The 24,186-nt window shown below is 39.7% G+C and overlaps 1 protein-coding gene and 1 long non-coding RNA gene across 2 annotated transcripts; both read right to left on the bottom strand.

Annotated features, from left to right (window-relative positions):
• Nucleotides 1-11,892: 11,892 nt before the first annotated feature.
• On the bottom strand, nt 11,893-13,183 carry LOC127526959 (craniofacial development protein 2-like). The gene is made up of 2 exons (XM_051924213.1): nt 12,250-13,183; nt 11,893-12,129 (listed from the first exon to the last, which is right to left on the bottom strand). The coding sequence occupies exons 1-2, from the start codon at nt 12,742-12,744 to the stop codon at nt 12,025-12,027; spliced, it is 600 nt and encodes a 199-aa protein (XP_051780173.1). The 5' UTR covers nt 12,745-13,183; the 3' UTR covers nt 11,893-12,024.
• A 1,397-nt stretch (nt 13,184-14,580) lies between these two features.
• On the bottom strand, nt 14,581-15,991 carry LOC127526974 (uncharacterized). Its single transcript, XR_007934340.1, has 2 exons — nt 15,452-15,991; nt 14,581-14,983 (listed from the first exon to the last, which is right to left on the bottom strand). It is a non-coding gene; the product is annotated as an uncharacterized LOC127526974 (long non-coding RNA).
• Nucleotides 15,992-24,186: the final 8,195 nt, after the last annotated feature.

Raw genomic sequence — 24,186 nt, 5'->3', positions numbered from 1 at the left:
GTTTTTCTTAGTTGCCAAGAAGGACGACACCATTTGGCCGTGTATTCATTATTACTAAGCCTTATTAAATTAAAACCAATGATCTATTTCTTCATTGGTACAACAGCTTTGGAAGGCTGTTATACTATATGAACAAAAGTATTTGGACACCTGAACATACACCAACAGGGACTTTAATGACATTGCATTCAAATATATAGACTTTAATATGGAGTTGCTCCTACCCCCCACCCCTTTTTAACTATAACAGTTTCCACTCTTCTTGGAAGGCTTTCCACAAGATTTTGTAGTGTTTCTGTGGGAATTTGTACCAATTCATTCTGTAGAGCATTTATGAGGCCAGGCACTGATGTTGGAAGAAGGCCTGACTCTTAAACTCCATTCTAATTCTTCCCAAAGGTGTTCAATGGGGTTGAGGTCAGGGATCTGTGCAGGCCAGTCAAGTTCTTCCACACCAAACTTATCCAGGCTTGTCTTGATGGACCTTGCTTTGTGCACTGGGGCACAGTCATGCTGGAATAGAAAAGGGTCTTCCCCAAACTGTTTCCTCACAGTATAGTGTTGTCCAAAATGTTTTTGTATGTTGAAGCATTAAGATTGCCCTTCACTGGAAATAAGGGGCCTAGCTAAAACCCTGAGAAATAGCCCCACACCATTATCGCTTCTCCACCAAACTTCACATTTGGCACAATGCAGTCAGGCAGGTAACATTCTTCTGGCATCCACCAAACCTAGACTTGCCTATCTGACTGACGAACAGAGAAGCGTGATTCATCACTCCATAGAACACATTTCCACCACTTCATCCGACACTTGGCATTGGACTTGGTGATATGAAGCTTGCATGCAGCTGCTCAACCATGGAAAACCATTCCATGAAGCTCCCTCTGCAAAGGTTTTCTGCTTACATTTATGCCAGTGGAAGTTTGGAACTCTTCAGCTATGGAATCAGCAGACTGTTGGCAATTTTTATGTACCATGCACCTTAGCAGTCAATGACCCCGCTCTCTGACTTTATGTGGTCTTCCGCTTCGTGACTGAGTTGCTGTTGCTCCTAAATAGTTCCATTTCCCAATGACACCAGTTGCAGCTGACCATGGAATATCCAGCAGGGATGAAATTTCAAAAACCATCTTATTGCAAAGGTGGCATCCTATCTCAGTACCACACTTGAAGTCACTGAGCTCTTCAGAATGACCCATTTTGTTTCACAAATGTTTGTAAAAGGAGACTGCATGACTAGGTGCTTTATTTTATACACCTATGGCAATGGGTCTGATTGGAACACCTGAATTCAATAATTGAGAGGTTTGTCTCAATACTTTTGTCTATACAGTGTATTTCCAAACTTTTTAAATGAGCATGTATAATTTATTCTTCTATAAGGGAGTGAAACAATTGAAAAGTTGCTTTAAACAAGAGAGCAGGGCACTACACATATTTACTACATTAGAACAATCTAGACTAGAAGAGGCCATTCAGCCCAACAAAGCTTGCCATCCTATCCACTTAATTCTAAAATAACATCAAGTCTAGTTTTGAAAGTCCCTAAAGTCCTACTGTCTACCATGCTACTTGGTAGCTTATTCTATGTGTCTATGGTTCTCTGTGTATAGAAAAAAAACCCTAACATGTATGCAAAATTTAACCTTAGCAAATTTCCAACTCTGTCCCCAAGTTGTTGATGAATTCATTTTAAAATAACAGTCTCGATCCAGTTTACTAATTCCCTTCATAATTTTAAACACTTCAATCATGTCTCCTCTTAATCTCCTTTTGCTTAAACTGAAAGGCTTCAGCTCTTTTAGTGTTTCAATATAATTCATCTTCTGTAGCCCTGGACTCAGCTGAGTCATGCTTCTCTGCACTTTTTCTAGTGCAGCTATGTCCTTTACGTAGCCTAGAGACCAAAACTGTTCGCAGTACTCCACGTGAGGCTTCACCAGTGCATTTTAAAGCTTTAAGATAACCTCCTTGGGCTTGTACTCTGTACCTCAGACCATATAACATATGACTCCTAAATTGTTCTAATAAGATGTTTTTTTTTCAATTTTTAGGCCTCTCATTGTGTATTCAAGCCTAATATTTTTTAACTTCTATGTGTAAAATTTTACATTTATTACATTAAAATTAGTCAGCCACAAATGTACAAAAGCTTTTATGCTGTCCCTCTGTAATGGTTCAATAGATTCTGCATTATCTGCTAATCCACATAGCTTGGTAAACTCTGCAGACTAAACCAGTTGTTGCTTTTACTCCTATCCAAATCATTTATCTATATATATAAAATACCTGTGTGCGTCCAGGTGTCCGTGTGTGGGTGTCTTCTGGTGAAGTGATCATGCGCGGGGCACGGTGCGATGCACGATATTACTGTCAGAGAAAGTTAGAGGCATTTTACGGAAATACAAACCAGTATTACTGTGAGAGGAAATTAAAGGTACACAATACAGTGACTCATATTACAGCCACATACAAGCCAGTATTACTGTCAGAGGAGATTAAAGGCATATTACCGATGCACACGCCTGTATTACCGCCGGAGAAAATTAAAGGTATATTACGGACGTATATTACGGACGTACAAGCCAGCGGACGTACAAGACTGTATCCTTCAATAAGGGCGCGCACAAAAAGGCAAGCCTCAAAAGGATGACCTCAATTGGGCGCAGCGAATAAAGGCGCGCGTAAATAAAGATCTGCACCTTTGTTGCTCTTCACATATTCCAGAGCCATTTGAACTAAATTATCTAAGCGTCCTTATTGAATAGAGCCGTACAAGACAGTATTACTGTCACAGAAAATTAAAGACACACAATACAAGGTGGCAGCCCACGAAGAATAGTCAGCTCAGCAAGTAAACATCAACAAAAGAAAGGCTGAAAGAAAGAAAAATACGACCAACAAAAAGAATGAGGTCGAAGTCCCTTGCCATTTAATATAGACTGTTCCTACTAAGGTTTATGCACTACTGTTCTAGTGCCCGTTATTGTAATGGGCTAAATGACTAGTATATTAATAATACCCCTGGCCCTAGCATTCACCCTTGAGGGATATAACCCTTAACATCACTAAATTCTGAAGAGGTTCCTCACACCATAACCCTCTGCTTACTGTGTCTGAGCCAATTTTGCAACAAACAACACCCTGAACTCTCATTTCTTTTAGATTGATGCCCAACCTCTCATGTGGCACCTCATCAAATGCTTTGTGAAAGTCAAGATAAATAATATCATATGCTCCACTTTGATCATATCCTTTTGTTGTTTCCTCATAGAAAAATGTTCAAAATGCTATTTGAATTGGAGAGATACTTATTAATATTATGCTTAATTAAGCAAGCATTCTGAAACATTACTAAAATTTCGGACACTTTGATTTTCTTTGATTGAAGTTTGAAGCAGTTTGGATTAATTGCATCCCTTTAAAGTAAGAGAGCAACAGAAAAACTTCATGCAGATTCAGATTTGCCTCTTTGAAATCAATAATTTAATGCAAAAAGTTTAACATAGTGTGGTCACTTTATGAGCTATGTAGGATATAACAACCCTTTTTACAAATAACTTTAATGGACAAAAAAAATGAACACCAGCACATATGAATTGATTTCATGTTACGTGACTGTTAAAATAAAAAAATCTTCTTAGCCTACTGCCTACAATGTACCCCCACACCTTTAATTATAATCCTGATCATGAAGTTAATCAGCAGCAAAGAATAAATGCAAAACATAAGGAGGCCACTTCCACATTAACAAAACATTATTTTATTCCAAGACAAAGTAAATATTCTGCATCCCATCAGAGTCAGTGAAAGGCAGGGGCAGAAAGGGCACAGGCCTGGGGCACTTCCTTGTAGGGCCACCAAACGAGCTAAGAAATAATGCCAAAAGAGGAAATATTTTTATTTTCCTTAACATAAAAGGCAAAACAAGTTTTGGTCACCATTAGAGGATATACCAACTGTATTAGATGTATGTGTGTCTGAGTGTTTGTGTGAGAAAGATGGAGAGAACACTGAGAAAACATTGCTCCTAATGTTTGCAGAATTCGGCATTATAAGTATAAGTGAAGACAGAAGTAGTTTATGAACAAGACATCACTGCAGCATAACTTTAAGAATACCAAACCTCAAGCCGCTTGAAAATTTCATGTTTGAACTCCCAAGAGATTGGTGGACATATTGACAGCAGCTTGTGAGAAACTGAATTACTACAAAAATGCATGAAGAAGACAAAGGTGTACAGGTCAGCACTCTAAAGGGAAACAAGGCCAAGAACAAATTTAAATCATTCAAATTTGGGAGTCAGGAGAGTGACCATAACATTTATACAGTACTAAAAAATTTTGACAGGTATTTTATACGGCAGAAAAACACAATCCACAATAGGGCGCAGTTTCACCAGTATTTTCTGAAACTTAAAGAAAAAGCAGAGACATTTGTAAGAGTATTGTATAAAATGTCAGAAAGCTGCGAATTTCAGGAAAAGCGGGACAAAACTATTAGAGATAGGTTGGTTGTGGGCATTAGAGATAAGGATCTCTCTAAAAGCCTACAGCTAATGAAATCTGTAACCCTAGATGTGACTAAGAAATTGCTACATCAAGCAGAAGAAGTTTCAAGTCAGCCAACAGGAAGAATTAGCTTCTGGTGTAAAAGAAATAGCCCATTGTAGTCGGATTAAACAAAAAATGAATCACCAACAAAATTACAGAGCTGAACAGAAACCTGTGAAAGCCACAGACAATAGCAACAGGGAGAGCAGATGTGAGGGATGAGGAAAGCACAGCATAAAGACCAGTTGGGATGTCCAGCATCAGGCAAGGCCCCTGGGAAAGGATGTGCGGGTCAAAAATTTTACATAAAGTTACACAAACAGAGGATGATTCAGATTCATTTTTACTCAGCATGATAACAAAAACAGAGATAACCCAGCATATTGGAATGAAACACTGGACATTGTTAATATTGTGGTACTGTTCAAAATTAATATGGGGCAGATGTCACAGTCATAAGTGAGAGAACATTCCAGATGCTTGAAACAAAACAAATGTTGCAGAAACCTGATGTAAAACTAAACTGCCCAGGAGGTCAAGTACAATATTGTGGACAGTTCAACACAAAAGTGACATACAAATAGAGAAGCAATATGGACTTACCCTGTATGTTGTGAAAGGCCCCTCAGTAAATAAAATATTAAACTAATCATTGGTCATAAACTACTCGTTCAGTTAATTAATGTTACAAACCTTGACACTGTTTTCATCCATTACTAAAGACTAATACTCTATTAATGAGGTTTGGGGTTATAGCAGAATATGCTCCAGGAAAAAAAAACATTAAAAGTGGCAGATGTTTTGTCAAGGAGCCCTGCAGGAGTCAGAGATAGCAGCACAGAAGCAGATGTGAAATGCTGTGTTATAAACATGCTTCTGGTCTCTGAAACAAAAACTAAGTCACATCTTAAACTGATGCAGTATCACAAACAGTAGGGGAGCTAATCAAAAGGGAATGGCTTGATCATGCTAAAAACACACCACCAGGGGTAAAAGACTATTACCAGTTAAGAGACTCTCTGTCAGAGAATGATGGTTTGATAACATTATGAAACAAAATTTTAAAACCAGAACCTTTAAGACAAAACATATCACAAATACATTAAGTTCATCAAGGACTTTAAAAATGCAGGGAAAGAGCACATGTAACCATGTGGAGGACAGGACTGTCAGCAGATCTGAAAAAATAAATTGAAAGATTTCATTTTTGTTGTGAAAGTAAAAGATCACAAAGAAAAGAACCACTGTGTCCCACTGCCCTTCCTGGGCGTCCATGACACATATGTGAGTATAATGGTGAAAGCTATTGCACCTACATTAGTCGCTTCAGACTATTACTCACACTCATTGGAAATACCACACTTACCTACTACAGCCTCAGAGTAACTAGTTAGAAAGCTAAAAGCTACTGTACTTGTGGGAGTTTTGGAATTTCCAGATATAGCAGTATTTGACAATGGGCTGCAGTATATAAATGACACCTTTAAAATATTTAGCAAAGATTTTCACTTTATGCATGTAGCGTTAAGTCTTCAACACACATCAAGAAAAGTACATACAGAATCCATAGTCTAAATATCTAAAAGGATTTTCAGACAGAAGGATCCACTATTTCCTCTCAAATCCAACAGTTAGTACAGACGTAAGCCCAGCTGAGCTGTTGATGGTATAGAGATTTCACACTACTTTTCCAACATTAATGTGCAATGTTATTCCAAAACGGTAAGACAGGGGTCATAATGCAGTCATGAAGCACCAGCAGAAATACTATTATAACAGACTACATGAGTGAGGGATTTTCCTCATCTGCATCCAGGCTGTCCTGTCTTGGTAAAGCATAATGGGGAGAAACAATGGAAAGACCCGTGCAAGAAGACATTACTCCACACTTGTATGTGGTGTGTTAACCCCATAGGGGAGAGAAAAGATGAAACCATTGTCACTTCCAGTGGAGCAGTTCCAGAGGAAACAAACGCAGGTCTAGCTGGTCTCACAAGAAGCGAGACTTTATTACTGGCATAGACACGACACCAGCAGCAGTTTTAGTGGAATCAGCATTGCCTAACCAGGCCTCTAAGGTACCAACAATTACAAGGTCTGGGAGAATAAGCAAACCTGCTTAAAGACTGTACTTGTGAACGTGTTAAAGAACAAAACAGGTTAACAGAAAAGTGAAATAAATGGTTGGTTCATAATAATATTTAACGAGAAACCTTTTTGTTAACAGTTAGATTTCTTTAAAGAGGGGAGATGTCGGGGAATAGACCGAGTGTATTGACCGTATATATGTTAGAGTGTGCATGTGTGTTCAGAATGTGGGATGCGCAAAAGCGAGACTGAGAGATAAATAGAGAACGTTGAGAAAACGTTGCTCCTAATGTTTGTGGAATTCTGTATTAAAAGTACAATTGAAGACATCAGTATGGTGTAGTTTCATTTGACAGTTGCTATAATTCATATTGTTGCTTTAGATAGATAGATAGATAGATAGATAGATAGATAGATAGATAGATAGATAGATAGATAGATAGATAGATAGATAGATAGATAGATAGATAGATAGATAGATAGATAGATAGATAGATAGATAGATAGATAGATAGATAGATAGATAGATAGATAGATAGATAGATAGATAGATAGATTTATGTACTTATAAACCCACCTCTCCGCTATGCTTTGCCGATATGTGGAGTGCGGCAGTGTCCCTACTCTGACACAAACACCACGCTATGCTGAGCTTTTCGCTGTAGACATATCATTGCATCTTTTTCAGTTATGGTGAAATATCCATTTTCCTGTAATCTATGAGTGTAATTGTGTTCATGTATCAGATATTTCTAGTGGAGTCCAAATTGCTAAACTAATTTACAAGGTAAGTAATCTTTACCTTTGGTTATTTATATTGTATATAATGTTTAAAACATAACCTGATTTGAATTGTGATTATTCAATAATCACATTCAACAATCCACTATAATATTGTGACGTCTTGTAATTAATGTTTAGAATGTTTTCTATTTACTTTGTTTAGGAGAGGCTCTTTGTCGTCTATGACTTCATAGAAAGACAGAAGGTGTGTGCGCAGGAGGGGAGGAGACAGCAACGAAGGCGTTGTGTGCGCACGTGTGCTGTGTATGTATGGGGAGACAGAAGAAGGAAAACTCGAAAGTGATCAGAGAAAGTGATTAAAAAGAGCAGTGTACAAAAGTGAGTAAAGACAAAATAGTGAAATTTCGTTGTTTTAGAGGTGTGTCTAGCAACCCTAAACAGCGGGCTGGAGACGTTTTTTTTTTTTTTGCTATTCTCTTCACTTCATCTTTTCATCATCTTTGGAGCACCACGTTTCAAGCACCTGCTTTTGACAATTGTATCCGGCTGCAGGTCGAAGACTCAGCTTTCCACGCCCCCAGCCTTCCACATCTCCTCCCTTCCATAACACGCCCCCAGCATTCGCGTCCATCCTCTGTCACATCGCTTTCCAGGCCCGGCCTTAGGCATAGGCGAAGTAGGCGACCGCCTAGGGCCCCGGCGTCCGGGGGGCCCCGGATTGACGGCGGCCAGGCCCCCGGCCCGCCCCTCCCCTCGCAATGCATTCCAAAAGTTTCAAATATCCCAAAAAATAAAAAAGGACAAAAAAACTAAAAAAAGAAAAAATACAAAAAAACTAAGCTGGGCTTAGCTACATACTGCCACGTGGTGCCCAGAGGAAACAGTTCAAACTGGCTAAATTGTAGCAGCTAACTACTCCGGGTAAAAAACGGACACAGGGTGATGACCTCGTAACGTTACAAGAAAACGTCTCCTTGGTCTAATTTTCACGCATTTCGCAGAGCTTCCAGGGGGCCCCTGGACCCCCCTTTCGCCTAGGGCCCCATAATACCTAAGACTGGGCCTGCGCTTTCGTTGAAAAACTAGTAACGTTGATTTACCCTATAGCCCTAAAAGACGATATTAATATGACTTCCTCCAATCACAAGGTAAGAATCCGAGTTTCTCTTTATGGTATTACTGTCGTATTTACTTTTAGAAACAAAAAAACAGTTTTATAATTTATGAGTCAGGATTCGATTAGTTAAAAGATAGATAGTTAAAAGAAAGAGGACATAACATATTTTTAGATTAAGGAAACACCATACTAAAAATGAATGTGGTTGCTCTAACTGCTATTATAGTGAATTCTATCATTCAAAATATTTGAAATTATTTTTACGGTACTTGTGTTCTAAACGGCATGGGGCATGTCTGACGTTATTTCTGGAACCTCGTTCAATAAAGGAAAATTCCGTTAATGACATTAATTTATTATGTTACAAAATAAATGATGATCATTAACACAACATAACAATCAGCAGGCATGAAAATGAAGGTCTAAACTTTCGAGTTTTCAGTAAAAGAAACTTTTAAAATTGTTTATATTGAACAATTTTTTAAATGATCCAGCTTACTATACAGTTTATGGGTACTTTCATTTCCATTGTCTGTCTTGAATTGTGTTTTCTTCATTTTGTTTTTCGCTGCTGCTATAATGTTGATAGATTTCAAGTGGAGCTATTAAACTTTCAAACATTTTCCTGGTTTTTAATTTTAATGCATAATTATTCTCCCTGCCCTAACTTATAAGTATATACTTATCAAAAAAAAGTGAAGCAAATCTCTTAAATTACTTAATAGATATTATATTGTTTGTTTTTCTAAAGAAATGTAAAAATTTGCATTATTGAAAGCTGCACTTAAATAAACCGTCTTTTTTATTTATTTTGGAACTGAACTAACAGACTTTAAACTTAACTTTAAAAATGTTTTGTTTGGGTAGATGCAAAAATTACAACATTTTTTTGTGATTTTAAATCCTTTAATCACCATATACAATTTCTTATATTAGGAATTTGTCATTTGTTGCATACCCCAACTTACTCTCCAAATGGAGATATACTTTTTTGTAAATAAGATTACCGTTATTAGGTCATTGGTCTCCCTGCTTGCTAAGGATTCATCTGTTCCCATAGTGTGTTCAGCTGTCTTTGACCACTTTAAGCCTCCGTGCGTCATCGTCTCTATTGTCTGATTTGGTGCCACGCCTGAATCCTACAAATTTCCCCCTGGACAATGTCCCCTCTCGATTAGTTAAGTTTTTTTTTTTAATCTGTCAGACCAAGTATTGTTACCTTAATAAATGCTAGCTTGATTTCTGGTTGTGTTCCTGCTGCCTTGAAACACTCTGTGTGCAGAAACGTATTAAAAACCCAAAATAATGACCCGCTAATGTGTCAAATTTCAGGCCAATTTCTAAACTGCCTTTTTTATCTAAAGTCTTAGAAAAAGTTGTCCTAACTCAAATATTTCTGGATGAAAATAGTATTCTGGAAAAATTCCAATCCAGATACAGATGCTCTTACACCACTGAAATATCCTTGTTAAAGGTTTACGATGACCTCTTCCCAACTACTAATGCAGGTGATTCTGCCATTCTTGTACTTCTAGATCTTACCTCAGCTTTGATATTGTGTATCTTACAATTCTTAAATCCTGCCTTGAACAATATGTAGGCATCCATATCCATCCCTTCTTCTTCTTTCGGCTGCTCCTGTTAGGGGTTGCCACAGCAGATCATCTTCTTCCATATCTTTCTGTCCTCTGCATCTTGCTCTTTTATACCCATCACCTGTATATCCTCCCTCACCACATCCATAAACCTTCACTTAGGCCTTCCTCTTTTCCTCTTCCCTGGCTGCTCTGTCCTTAGCATCCTTCTCCCAATATACCCAGCATCTCTCCTCTGCACATGTCCAAACCAATGCAATATCGCCTCTCTGACTTTGTCTCCCAACCGTCCAACTTGAGCTGACCCTCTAATTTACTCATTTCTAATCCTATCCATCCTCGTCACACCCAGTGCAAATCTTAGCATCTTTAACTCTGCTACCTCCAGCTCTGTCTCCTGCTTTCTGGTCAGTGCCACTGTCTCCAACCCATATAACATAGCTGGTCTCACTACCGTTCTGTAGGCCTTCCCTTTCACTCTTGCTGATACCCGTCTGTCACAAATTAATCCTGACACTCTTCTCCACCTATTCCACCCTGCCTGCACTCTCTTTTTCACCTCTCTTCCACAATCCCCATTACTCTGTACTGTTGATCCCAAGTATTTAAACTCATCCACCTTCGCCAAGTCTACTCCCTGCATCCTCACCATTCCACTGACCTCCCTCTCATTTACACACATGTATTCTGTCTTGTTCCTACTGACCTTCATTCCTCTCCTCTCTAGAGCATATCTCCACCTCTCCAGGGTCTCTTCAACCTGCTCCCTACTATCGCTACTGATCACAATGTCATCAGCAAACATCATAGTCCACGGGAACTCCTCTCTAATCTCATCTGTCAACCTGTCCATCACCATTGCAAATAAGAAAGTGCTCAGAGCCGATCCCTGATGTAATCCAACCTCCAACTTGAATGCATCTGTCACTCCTACCGCATACCTCACCACTATCACACTTCCCTCATACATATCCTGTACAACTCTTACGTACTTCTCTGCCACTCTTGACTTCCTCATACAATACCACAGCTCCTCTTGAGGCACCCTGTCATATGCTTTCTTCAGGTCCACAAAGATGCAATGCAACTCCTTCTGGCCTTCTCTAAACTTCTCCATCAACATCCTCAGAGCAAACATTGCATCTGTGCTGCTCTTTCTTGGCATGAAACCATACTGCTGCTCACTAATCATCACCTTACTTCTTAACCTAGCTTCCACTACTCTTTCCCATAACTTCATGCTGTGGTTCATCAATTTTATTCCCCTGTATTTACTACATCCGTTGCACATCCCCTTTATTCTTAAATATCGGCACCAGTACACTTCTTCTCTACTCCTCAGGCATCCTCTCATTTTCCAAGATTCCATTAAACAATCTGGTTAAAAACTCCACTGCCATCTCTCCTAAACATCTCCATGCTTCCATAGGTATGTCATCTGGACCAATGGCCTTTCCATTTTTCATCCTCTTCATAGCTGTCTTTACTTCCTCCTTGCTAATCCATTGCACTTCCTGATTCACTATCTCTACATCATCCAACCTCGTCTCTCTCTCATTCTCTTCATTCATTATCCTCTCAAAGTACTCTTTCCATCTACTCAACACACTCTCCTCACTTGCGAGTACGTTTCCATTTTTATCCTTTATCACCCTAATCTGCTGCACATCTTTCCCAGCTCAGTTCTTCTGTATATCCTGTCGGTACAGGTCCTTTTCTCCCTCCTTAGTGTCCAACCTCTCATACAACTCATCATACACCTTTTCTTTAGCCTTCACCACAGCACTCTTCACCTTGCGCCTTATCTCCTTGTACTCTTGCCTACTTTCTGCATCTCTCTGACTATCCCACTTCTTCTTTGCCATCCTCTTCCTCTGTATACTCTCCTGTATTTCCTCATTCCACCACCAGGTTTCCATTCCTCCTACCTCCTTCCAGATGTCACGCCAAGCACCCTTCTTGCTGTCACCCTTACTACATCTGCTGTAGTTTCCCAACTGTCTGGTAACTCTTCACTGCCACCCAGTGCCTGTCTCACCTCCTCCCTAAACTCAACCTTGCAGTCTTCCTTTTTTAACTTCCACCATTTGATCCTTGGCTCTGCCCTCACTCTCTTCCTCTTCTTGATCTCCAACATCATCCTACAGACCACCGTCCTATGCTGTTTAACTACACTTTCCCCTGCCACCACTTTGCAGTCTTCAATCTCCTTCAGATCAACTCTTCTGCATAGGATGTAATCTACCTGTGTGCATCTTCCTCCACTCTTGTACGTAACCCTATGTTCCTCCCTCTTCTTAAAATACATATTCACCACAGCTATGTCCATCCTTTTGGCAAAATCCACTATCCTCTGACCGTCTTCATTCCTCTCTATGACACCATACCTACCCATCACCTCCTCATCTCCACTATTTCCTTCACCAACATGCCCATTGAAATCCGCTCCAATCACCACTTTCTGTCCCTTGGGTACACTGTTCATCACTTCATCCAACTCACTCCAAAAATCTTCTTTCTCACCCATTGCACACCCAACTTGTGGTGCATATGCACTAACAATATTCATCATCACACCTCCAATTTCCAGCTTCATAATCATTACTCTGCCTGACACTCTTTTCACCTCCAAAACACTCGACATACTGTTCCTTCCGAATAACTCCTACCCCATTTCTCCTCCCATCCACACCATGATAGAACAATTTGAATCCACCTCCGATCCACCTGGCTTTACTCCCCTTCCATTTAGTCTCTTGCACGCACAATATATCAACCTTTCTTCTCTCCATCATATCAGCTAACTCTCTTCCCCTTACCAGTCATACTGCCAACATTCAAAGTTCCTACCTTCAGTTCCACTCTCTTTACTTTCCTCCTCTCCTCCTGCCTCCGAACACATCTCCCTCCTCTTCTTCTTCTTTGGCCAACAGTAGCCCAATTTCCGCCAGCACCCTGTTGGCTAACAGTACTGGTGGTGGTCGTTGTTAACCCGGGGCTCGACCGATCCGGTATGGAAATTTGTATTGTTGTCCGCATATTGATTTGGCAAAATTTTACACCGGATGCCCTTCCTAATGTAACCCTCCCCATATATCTGGGCTTGAGACCTGGCACGAAGAAACATACTGGTTTGTGCATCCCCTGTGGCTGGGTTCCAAGATAATGCCCTTAAATGGTTTAAATCTTATCTAAGAAATAGGAGCGTTTCTATTCATTTGGGTAAGTTCTCATCCTCTGTAGCTTCTCTTACTTGTGGGGTTCCGCAGGGTTCCATCCTTGAACCAGCTATCTTTTTGATATGCATGTTACCTTTAGGCTCCATTGTTAACAAGTATGGCTTCTCCTTTCACTGCTATGCTGATGATACTCAAATATATTTGCCACTAAAATCAAAGTGAGAAAATACAGACCCTCCATGCATGTTTGAATGATATTAAAACCTGGATGGCAAAGCATCTTAAACTAAATTATAATAAAACTGTGACCATGGTGTCCAAAAGTTAAGAAAGTTTGAGTGTCTCTGATGTTGCTCTTGGACCCCTTGCCATATATATATCATAAAGCTTCAGTTAGGAGCCCAGGCGTGATCTGTGACAGCTCATTCAAATTCAACAAACAGATAAATTGTGAGGTTAAATGAAGCTTTTTCCAGCTGAGACTTTAAGGTAAAGGCTTTTCTTTCTTTCAGTGATCTTGAAAAGGCCATCCAAGCTTTTACAACATCTCATTTGGACTATTGCAATTCTTTGTATGTAGGTGTTGGTCAGGCCCGGTTATGATATCTACAATTATTCCACAATTTTGCTGTTCGCTCATTGAATGGCTCTCGTAGGGGTGGCCATATTTCACCAATACTGACCTTGCTTCATTGACTTCTGGTCCGTTTCAGAATTGATTTTAAAATTCTATCGCTTGTTTTCAAATGTTTGAATGGATCAGCCCCATCTTGCCCCTTGGAACTTCTTCACTTGTATGTGCCAACAAGAGCCCTGTGGTCTACTAGCCAGATGCTCTTAGTTGTGCTGAGGTTGAGGCTGAAGCAAAGGAGGAATCGGGTGTTTGTGGTGGCTTCTCCTTTTCTCTGGAATGGCTCGCCTTATTATATTAGGTCTGCTCCAACACAGGCCATTTTTAAATCATCATTAAAGTCTTATTTATTCTTTCTGCCATTTGACCCTGCAAGAGGTTGACATTGTTTGTATATGTTGGCTCATGTACATTCATGATTATAAACATGTACAGTATATATGGGTGTGGGTATTTTAAGTTTATCTTTTATGTAATGGTTGGTTATGCTTGCAGTTTTGTGCTGTGTATATACAGTATATTTGAACTTCTTCTTTTACCTTTTCTTGTACAGCACTTTGGTTCAGTTCTGGCTGTTGTAAATGTGCTTTAAAAATAACAATTGCCTTGCCCTGCTTTATAAAACATTATTTTAATACATAACACTAAGAAGTGTAGATCTGAGACGATGGACTGTAAAGATGAAGTTGGTTTGCAACATTTATTACAATAAAGTTAAAGAATATATAAAATATAGAACAAGAATTGTAGGTTGTAACTGAACAATGAGGGACATGTATGTTTGTTACATTTTCTCACAAAACACAGTCATTTTCCTTTTTCCTCTCACGTTATCTAAAAACAGATGCATGGCTTTCATATGTGAAAAAAAGAATGATGAAGGGTGTAAAGACATACTCCCTCTCCTCTTCTTCTGGAAATTCAGATAGCAAATCAAATTTCTGAATGGATTCCTCAATGTCATCTTTGTCCATTGACAGTAATGAAGGGAGTGAGATGTGCCCCCTGAACACAGATTCATTCTCAGCACACCACTTCTCTGCCTCAATAAATTGCTGAAGGATTCTGTGTTGCTGTAATACGTTTTATTTAAAAAAAAAATTCTTTAAATGGTCATTATAAAGCTTATAGCCTTTTCCTCCACATTTCCAAGGAATGTAAGAAAAGGAAAGTAAAAAAATAATGTACAGTGTATTCTGAATGTGTTATACATTATTGACATTACTGCTTTCAATTACAGATTCTACAAGTCTTCAATGTTTCTTACAATACACTATTATTAACACAGCACACAATGCATTTCAAATGTTTTAAGGCCTTTACGAGTTGTACTAGTACTACAGTTTGTCAGAAGACGTAAAACAGGCTTTTACTCTTTTGGGCTTTGACTCCTACTGGTTAACGATTAACCAGTGTGCATCTGAGACAAGCATTACATCTTTTTATACATTTTATTCACTATACTATAGGCATTGTAAGCCAGCATCAACAAAATGTAATTCATCTTTCTTATGGAAATTTATAAAATGAGGTGTCTGTACCTGCTCATCAGTGCCCTGTGCTGGATGTTGGAGAAGGGAGGCTGACGTTTCTTCTAAAAATAAAGATCTGAAACCTGCAGGAACGCAGGGCTATGGAACAGAATAGCAAGACATTTTTTTTTCACTTCAGATGTAGTGCAAGTCTTTACCCTGTTTTCTCATTAATGGCTCAATAAAGTCTAAACCTGAAAACAGAGAAAATAATATTTACCTAAGGAAATGTTAAAAAAGAACCAAAAGAATAAGCACAAAAAATGATCCTGTCCTGGCTGTCGATTATTTCTGTACCTTCTAATTTTTTGTTTGATTCTTGGCCTTCATTTAGAAAGGCATTTGCTCGCTCAGTCCGTTGTGAGCAGTTACTTCAGTGATTTCAAAGAGAAGCACTAAGTTTATAATGGTAAACATTTTGACTATTTGTCTTTGATTTACAATATGGCTAAGTATATTTGCCACATTACCGCAGAACGAAATTAAAGTTATTAAAGGAAATTTAAACTTCATTTACCCCTTGGGGGTGGAATTCTCAAGCAACATTCTACACCACTTCCTCAAAGCCAGCTTGTCATTCTAAAGAGGACTGAACAGAGTCATGTTGTTAAAAGGAGTTTAATGTTACAAAAATATTTATGCAAACCATTATAAACATACATTTAAAATATCTGGATTTTGAAAGGTAGGCGTTTCTGGAACATCAAAACCACTAGGGACAGTATGCTAAAATGAAAAAAAATACAAATAAAATAAACATAACACAAATATCCAACAACAAATTGTAGAAGGTGACAGAAATGGGAACCAACAACCAGATATAATCCTCCCTCTACAAATGCTACAATGAATGAAGAGAGTACCAAAGTTGAGACACACCTTGTTAAAATTGAAGGGGACCTCTAGGATTAAATACAGAGAAACCACAAAATGGTCATTTGGAAACCTTGACACAACATTAAATACTGACATACACAAAAATATAGTTAAAATATGAAATGGTCATACTATCAACATGACAATTCTACAGTCATGGCTATTCATCTGACTTGGAAGGCCCTAATACAAGGGGTAAAAAACTTAATCAAAGAAAAATATTACATACTGACATACAGTAAACTGTTAACAATGACTTTTAAACAAAAACAACAATGGAAATGGCCACTTGTTACACACCCTGTGCTGCATCTGTAAATGGTAAAAACCTGCCAAACAGCGGAAAATGCAGGATTAGCTCAGCTTTTTAAACTGTATTGTAAAAAGTTCCAGTTCAGAAATCTAAACATCAGTATTGTTTGCAAGCATACACTACTGGCATAATTACCTGCATACTTCTCAATGAGGCCTTCTTGACTCTGAAGGCAGGCAGCAGAATGCTGTAGTCTCTTTGCTTTTTACAAAGAGGGCACTTGGATTCATTTTGATATTTAATCAACGTAATCAAAGTTGGTTTTATATTCTCTGCCTTTATGGAGAAATGTGACTGTGGAAATCAAGACAAAAATAATATGTAATACCAATTTGGCAGAAAGTGCTATCGTGCTTTTATAAATAGCTAACTTAACTACAGAAAAATCAAGTTAAATAAGTTATTTAACAAACGTTAATGACGACGATAAACAAATACCTTTCGTATTGTACACTAACATTGCACATTCTCTACATAACATCTCATAAATAAGTGAAAAAAGTTAATAAAGATAAAATAATATGGTGAGGGCGGCACGGTGGCGCAGTGGGTAGCGCTGCTGCCTCGCAGTTGGGAGACCTGGGGACCCGGGTTCGCTTCCCGGGTCCTCCCTGCGTGGAGTTTGCATGTTCTCCCCGTGTCTGCGTGGGTTTCCTCCGGGCGCTCCGGTTTCCTCCCACAGTCCAAAGACATGCAGGTTAGGTGGATTAGCGATTCTAAATTGGCCCTAGTGTGTGCTTGGTGTGTGGGTGTGTTTGTGTGTGTCCTGCGGTGGGTTGGCACCCTGCCCGGGATTGGTTCCTGCCTTGTGCCCTGTGTTGGCTGGGATTGGCTCCAGCAGACCCCCGTGACCCTGTGTTCGGATTCAGCGGGTTGGAAAATGGATGGATAATATGGTGAATATTAAAATGAAATAATACGTAAAAAATAATTAAAACGACATGCTTAAAAATAGGATATGTTAGTAAAGATGATAAACAGAGAACACTTGGATTCGCTATACAGTATAGGGTAAGTTGAACCATTTTTTACTTAGGCTGTCCTTTAGCCAAGGGAAACTGATATGTAAATAAAACCAAAATGTCTATATCTTTTTCAGGATGTTTCCCGTCAGTGGAAATGCTAAGAATGCATACATGACATATGAAAAAGAAAATGTGACCTCTTGAAAAAAAGTGGTCTTGTGGCTCAACTTGCCCCAGCTTAGGGATAAGTTGAGCCAAGCCAGGGGGTAAATTGAGCCACCTGTGTGTAAACTGACCAATATACTTTTTCCAGTTTAAACCTGATTGTCATTTTGAATTATCCTAAAGGAAACTTTAAACTATATATATATACGTCAAATGCAAGTGTACTGTTCAAAATATTTTAATAAAAATGATGATATAACAATTGAACACTATCAACAGTGTAGAACAACTGTAACGAACTCACAAAAAAGAATAGGCCTACTGTGGTTTTCCTTAACTATCTACTCCACATTCCACCCCTCAAGGTTGCAGGGAAATATGAATTGCTGCTCTCGCCGTGCAGTTCCTCCAGCCATTTGAGGTTGAGGCAGCTTCTTTACCACTTCACTTTGCCGGAAAAGTGCCACGTCATCCTCCTTGAAAACAAAAGTTGGTTTCCCTTTAGCTGTGCTCCCTCGGATTCTTCGGAGAAATCTTGCAGTTACTTCTTCGCCCTCAAGATTCTCAACCAAGCCAATGTAATGGTAGCTCCTGTGTTTGGTTGCAAAGTTAACTATAACAAAGTCACCAACTAACAGGTCTGTGCTTTCTGGTTCACTTCTCTCATCCTCTGTTGCGTCATCCTCAGATGTGTCTTCGAGTGGGATGGGAACATCACTCTCAGAGCTACTGCTCACTGTGATTTTCTTCCTGGTTTGTTTCTTCTTCAGCTTTCCTTTTTCTTTTATGTTACTTTGCTTTTTCCCCTGCAGTTTCTTTGCTCTCTCTTTGTGAGCCCTTTGAATTGCCTGCTTTTCAGGTGTTTCGTTTAGGATCCTTGTTTTTACATGCTTTCGCTTTGTTTGTGCTCTGGGATGTGGACTTTTGGGTAAGGGCAGAATTTCATCTGCAGACACATATGCAGTGTGGCTGAGACACACATCTGTGTCACCTGGTAATGCACATCCTTGTGGGGAGGTTGATGAAGGCAGCATAGAAGTAATGGAGGTTGAAGTAGTGGATGGATTATCTGTTGTGGTTGGCTCATCGACAGTAGATGGATCTACTACAGTGGGAGACTGTTGTTCAGGGTTTGGTCTGTCTGATACCATGGATGGTGCAAACTCAGCATCTGGGAAAATATCTTGGTTGTATGGAAAGATCCCTGTGAACCTAAATCCAGAAATTATATTCCGTGGTGTCATTGCTGACATGAAAGCTTCATTCACACATCCAGCGATCTGGTAAATGGTGGCTATTTTACCTGCGTTAGATCTCATCCACCCATCAAGAGTTTTGTTGAAGTGGGTCTTGAATGGACCATACACACTCTTGTCCAGAGGCTGCATGCAGTGGGATGTGTGGGGTGGAATGGTGAGCAGAACAACACCCTTGGTCTTTGCAATATTGACTGCCTTGAGTAAGATGTGGGCCTCGTGGTTATCAAGGATTAGCAGCATTGGATGGTCAGAGGAGCAGTTGGTGTACTGAACCAGATGTTCAAGAAACCCAGCAAAGGTGTCTTCATTGATCCAGCCAGACCTGGTAGAGGTGCCAATGGATCCTGGTGGTGCTCCTGTGATGAAGTACTCTTTGCATCTAACCCGGGGGAAAATGAACATGGGACGTGCTGCATTCCCAGCAGCATTGACTGCACATACCAAAGTCACCAGCTCTCCTCTTTCAGCTGAAGTGATGGCGCCCACTTGCTTCTTTCCTTTTTCTGTCACTACCTGCTGTGGCTTCTGTACTGTAGTGACACCAGTTTCATCAACATTATAAATCATGTTTGGAGGAAACTTATGCCTGTCAATCAAACAGAGTGAGGAAATAAAAGAGCCAGATCAGAATCAGAATATGTAAACCTGACATTTAATGCAAAAAGGATTTAGATATCTTTTTAAATGTTGCTAGTCGGTGGACATACTACCACATTGTTGTATATGTATATAGCCACCATAAATTCGATTCTGTCACCTGTCCATCACTTTAGCACGATTGTCAAAGAACTCCTCCACCGTAGTTTTATTAAAGGCTGTAGCTCGTCCCAAAGATGTTGCTTCAGGCATTCGGCAGGAGAGATGGTGGCGTGCCTTAAAGTTGTTAAACCAATCTCGACCTAAAAAAATAGAATTCATTCTACCAAGATACCGTAATATTCTACATGACAAATGAGTTAGGATCAGTTGACCCATATCTGCTCTCTTAACACCCTACCTGCACAATGATTCTCTTCCCAGTTCTTGGGGACAGGGATCTTGTTTTTGTCTGCTAATTCAAATGCTAATTCGCAGCATTTCTTTTGACTCAGGCCATGGTCAGCAAGTTGTTTAATGTGGTCTGCAAGGTCCTTCTCCATCTCCACTGTAAAGACTCTCTTTGCCTGGGCTGTTCCACTGTATCCTACTGTTTTCACCTCTTTTTCCTCATTCTTTTGTATGAATCTGTGTAGTGTTGACCTGTCAAACTTTCTTTCTTTTGCTGCTGCTCTTATGGATTTTCCTGCCTTGACTTCAGCGGCTGCTCTCTCCATCTCTTCAAGGGGTGTTGAACCACAGTCTGTCTTTCTGCTGTATTTTCTTGGCATGCTTACTTTTCTACAAGTAAAACATTAGGGGGAAAACAGCTATGTCATACCACAATAAAATATTTTTTGACATTTTAAACATAATATTACTTGAGCTTCAAGGTGGGGTAAGTTGAGCCAGTGGTTCAACTTACCCCAAGGCATCTTTCTCACTTTACCCCACAGCCACCACTTTGGAAAAAGTTACCTAGCATAGCAATTCAAGCTAACCTTTAGCTAAATGGTTCACATGGTTTAATATGCTAGTAAATCATCAACATGTATGGTATTAATTTTTAGGCCTGGATAAATTAGCTTTCATGTTACAGTCAAAATAACTGAAATGCAAAATATTCACTTTGACAAGGCAAAAACAGGTTTTTGTGAATAGAGCATACTTACCACACTACCATAAGCTTCTTTCAATCACAGGGGCGGCAAAATAGAGGGTGCTTTCAAAATTTATGGTCACATGACAACAAATCTGCACTATTGCCTAGATACAGGGGGTGGGTCAACTTACCCACTGGCTCAACTTACCCCACTCTCCCCTATAATTGTACATCTCAGTTTTGTTTAATGGATCTAAAGTTTCGTTAAATATACTGAGCTTTTTATTCTGTGAGTCCATACCTGGTTCTGTTGTGCCATTGTTCCCTGTCGGAAAACGTTTTCAGTTCCTTTTCTTTTTCGAACTGGAAAAACTGTACAGCTGTTCTTCTCCTTCTCTTTCTGCTGATTGTTGGGAGGTCGTGGGCGGACTGTGGAAGGCAGGTGAAGTGGAAGGCCGAGTCTTCGACCTGCAGCGGGACACTTCTCGTTTTTGACTCCCACCCTTCTTAGTCGCTACACTATTGTAATTACGTGGGGGTTGGGTGTGCGAGAGACGGAGGAATTGAATTAGCCTCTTTGCGCTGATCGCTGGAGAGCTGCCCTTAAAGGATCTTGAGAATCTTCAGTGCTGTTCAGATGTTCACGTGCCGCAGCTGCTTTGTTCCTTGTCCGCTCGTGCGTGGCACACCGTCCGTGATGAGCTTGAGTGGCCGTGCGGCGAGAGGTTTTATTCTAAAGTACACATCGATGTAGAGGCGCGCCGTGTATAAAGGGTTGCAAAGTCCGAGGACTGGCTGGTTACATGTGTGGTAGAACGATTAAAGGGTTAATAAAAACACGCAACAGGTCAACAAAGTACAGGACAGACATCCGCACCTTCCTATACGCACTGCGTGTGGGGCTCACGATGAGGTTGCCAATGCACAGTAAATGGCAAGCCGTTTTAGCTTTTAATCATTTTTTCTAGATAGGAAATTTAAAAGGGTAGATGTATGACATAATCATTTTCAAAACTTCCATTACCATTTTGAACTTTGATATCGAAGTTTTCAATATTTGATATCATCCATCCATCCATTTTCCAACCCGCTATATCCTAACACAGGGTCATGGGGGTCTGCTGGAGCCTATCCCAGCCAGCACAGGGCGCAAGGCAGGAACAAATCCCAGGCAGGGCGCCAACCCACCGCAGGACACACACACACACACACACACACACACACACTTGGGACAATTGATGATCGGCAATGCAGCTAACCTGCATGTCTTTGGACCGTGGGAGGAAACCGTAGCACCCGGAGAAAACCCACACAGACACGGGGAGAACATGCAAACTCCACACAGGGAGGACCCGGGATATCAGCATTTTGAATTTTGATATCAGAAATTAGAAATGTATTAATTTAGCATTTCTACGTTTGATATCGAGTGCAGTTTTCAAAGTTTCCAAGACAGACTGTCACCTCAACTAATTATATTAAAGTTGCACCTAGCCTATTGCACAGGCACTTTACAGTTACAGATTACTTCTTATAAAAAGAGATCAAAGAACAAAATCCTTTTTAATTCTGTCTGCAACGTTTCTCTGTTACAGCATCTTCAAAATAACGCAGACAAAGGTGTTTTTATTCCAGGAATGGGTGAATGATTTTGTTTCTACACGCACAGTAAACATTTGAGTAAAATTAAATGCATTCCTTATAATAAATAATCATAAACCCAGTCTTGCAGTTTCTGTAAATAATAGTTTGCTGAAAACAGTCAGTTTGATTGATAATTTCACTACGAGATGCCCTTGTTAAAAACATCTACTGTATCTCCATTTAAACACTAATTCTTCAGTATTAAATGACATTTAAGTACAAACATATACCCAATATCTTTCTCAGTGCTGGATTTGCAAATGTAAACATTGTTGTGTCGTTGTCATGTTGAAGAGGAAGCGAGTAGTACATTCGATACCTGACTTTGAAAAGGTGGTATCAATTATGAAAATGATGAAATCGAATATAAACATCTGCCTTTTGAAATGTTGTATCTAGAAAAGGCCGAATGAATGTTAAAACGGCTTGTCATGAGCTAGAACCAATCCCAGGAACCATCAGGCAATTCTAGGCGCTAGTCAGCGTTAGGTGAAGACACCCACATGCTAGAGCAATTTTGGCAATGCCAATTCACTTAACCTGCAAGTCTTTAGACATAAACCTGAGTATCCGTATAGGAAACTTAAGCGGACATGCGGAGAAACTCCACATAAGGAGCAACTGGGATGCGAACCCCCGTTTCCGCATTGCAAGGCAACAGAACTTAAAAGGCATCACTAAAATATTTTTTCTAAATATTACTAAAACTCTGTAAACATCTATATAAACATCAGCGAGTGATTTCTACAAGATATAAAACAGTTTGTTCACCAATTACCTGATAAACTGTCTATGAAGTCATTAATGGGACCGTTTCTGTACATTAGCATAAACGCTCTTTGGTGTAGGGAAGGTTTTCCGAACAAGCAGATCAGAATACGTTTCTATGACAACACTAAATATAATGAATCTGGCCACCTTTTTAGTTGCTTTAATTTTAGACACCTTATTGCAGTAATTGTCCACGATTAAGCAGATATTTAGTGATAAAGGCAGCCACTGCCCCGCGGTGTTGCACACACTTGAACAATAGCACGAGCCGAGTTGCAGGGGAATCAGAAGGCGACGCTGTGGCCGGTGGTGTGCACATGCGCGGCGGAGAGGAAATAGCTGCGGTGCAGCCAGGCGGCACAGCGCAATACTGAGCAACTATAGCGGCTTTTAAAATATGAGCTTTGCGTGTAATATGCGTTTAAGTCAGTTTGTATAATTAAAAAAGGCGTTATAGGGAAACATTGAGATATTGTGATAAAGCTTAATGACTGTATATAGGTACATCCTGCAGAATACGACGGAATACCAGCTCTGCAACGCATTATTACCATTGTCCATTTAATAATAATAATAAAAAAAAAAGATTTGAAAATTGTTCCATGATAAGTGAATACTGAATTCACACCACCCCCACCATGAAGCAAGGTGGTGGCAGCATCACGCTCTGCTGCGGTCCCTGGAAGGATTGCAAGGGTATAGGAGAAAAAAAAGATGCGGAGAAATATCGGGAAATACACCAGAAAGGCATACTGTAGTCTGCATGAGAACCGCGAACTTGAAGAATTATCTTCGTAAGTCAACAAACTCCAACATACAGCCAAACTATACTGGAATGTGCTTTGAAAAAACAGTTTTAATACCGAGTATTAACTGCAATACATTTAAACCAATTCGTAGCGTTTGCTTTTATTTATGTATTAGTACAGTGTATTAATCAAAAAGGGGAATTGTCTTTGACATTCAGGAAACGTTTCCTGATGATCATTGTCAAAAACATCAAATCTAAATTCACAGTGATTCACTGCTGTAAAACAATAGAACATGAAAAAGTCCAAAAGGTGGATACTTTC

Source organism: Erpetoichthys calabaricus, chromosome 3 (genome assembly GCF_900747795.2).
Source record: "Erpetoichthys calabaricus chromosome 3, fErpCal1.3, whole genome shotgun sequence".
NCBI lineage: Eukaryota > Metazoa > Chordata > Cladistia > Polypteriformes > Polypteridae > Erpetoichthys > Erpetoichthys calabaricus.
This window is presented reverse-complemented; position numbering and strand designations above follow the sequence as displayed.

Coding starts and splice junctions, on each gene's coding strand:
- LOC127526959 (XM_051924213.1), bottom strand. CDS start 12,744: ATGTCGAGTGTTTTGGAGGTGAAAAGAGTGTCAGGCAGAGTAATGATT. Junction 12,130..12,249: donor TTAAACAGCATAGGACGGTG/GTCTGTAGGATG, acceptor GAGGTGAGACAG/GCACTGGGTGGCAGTGAAGA.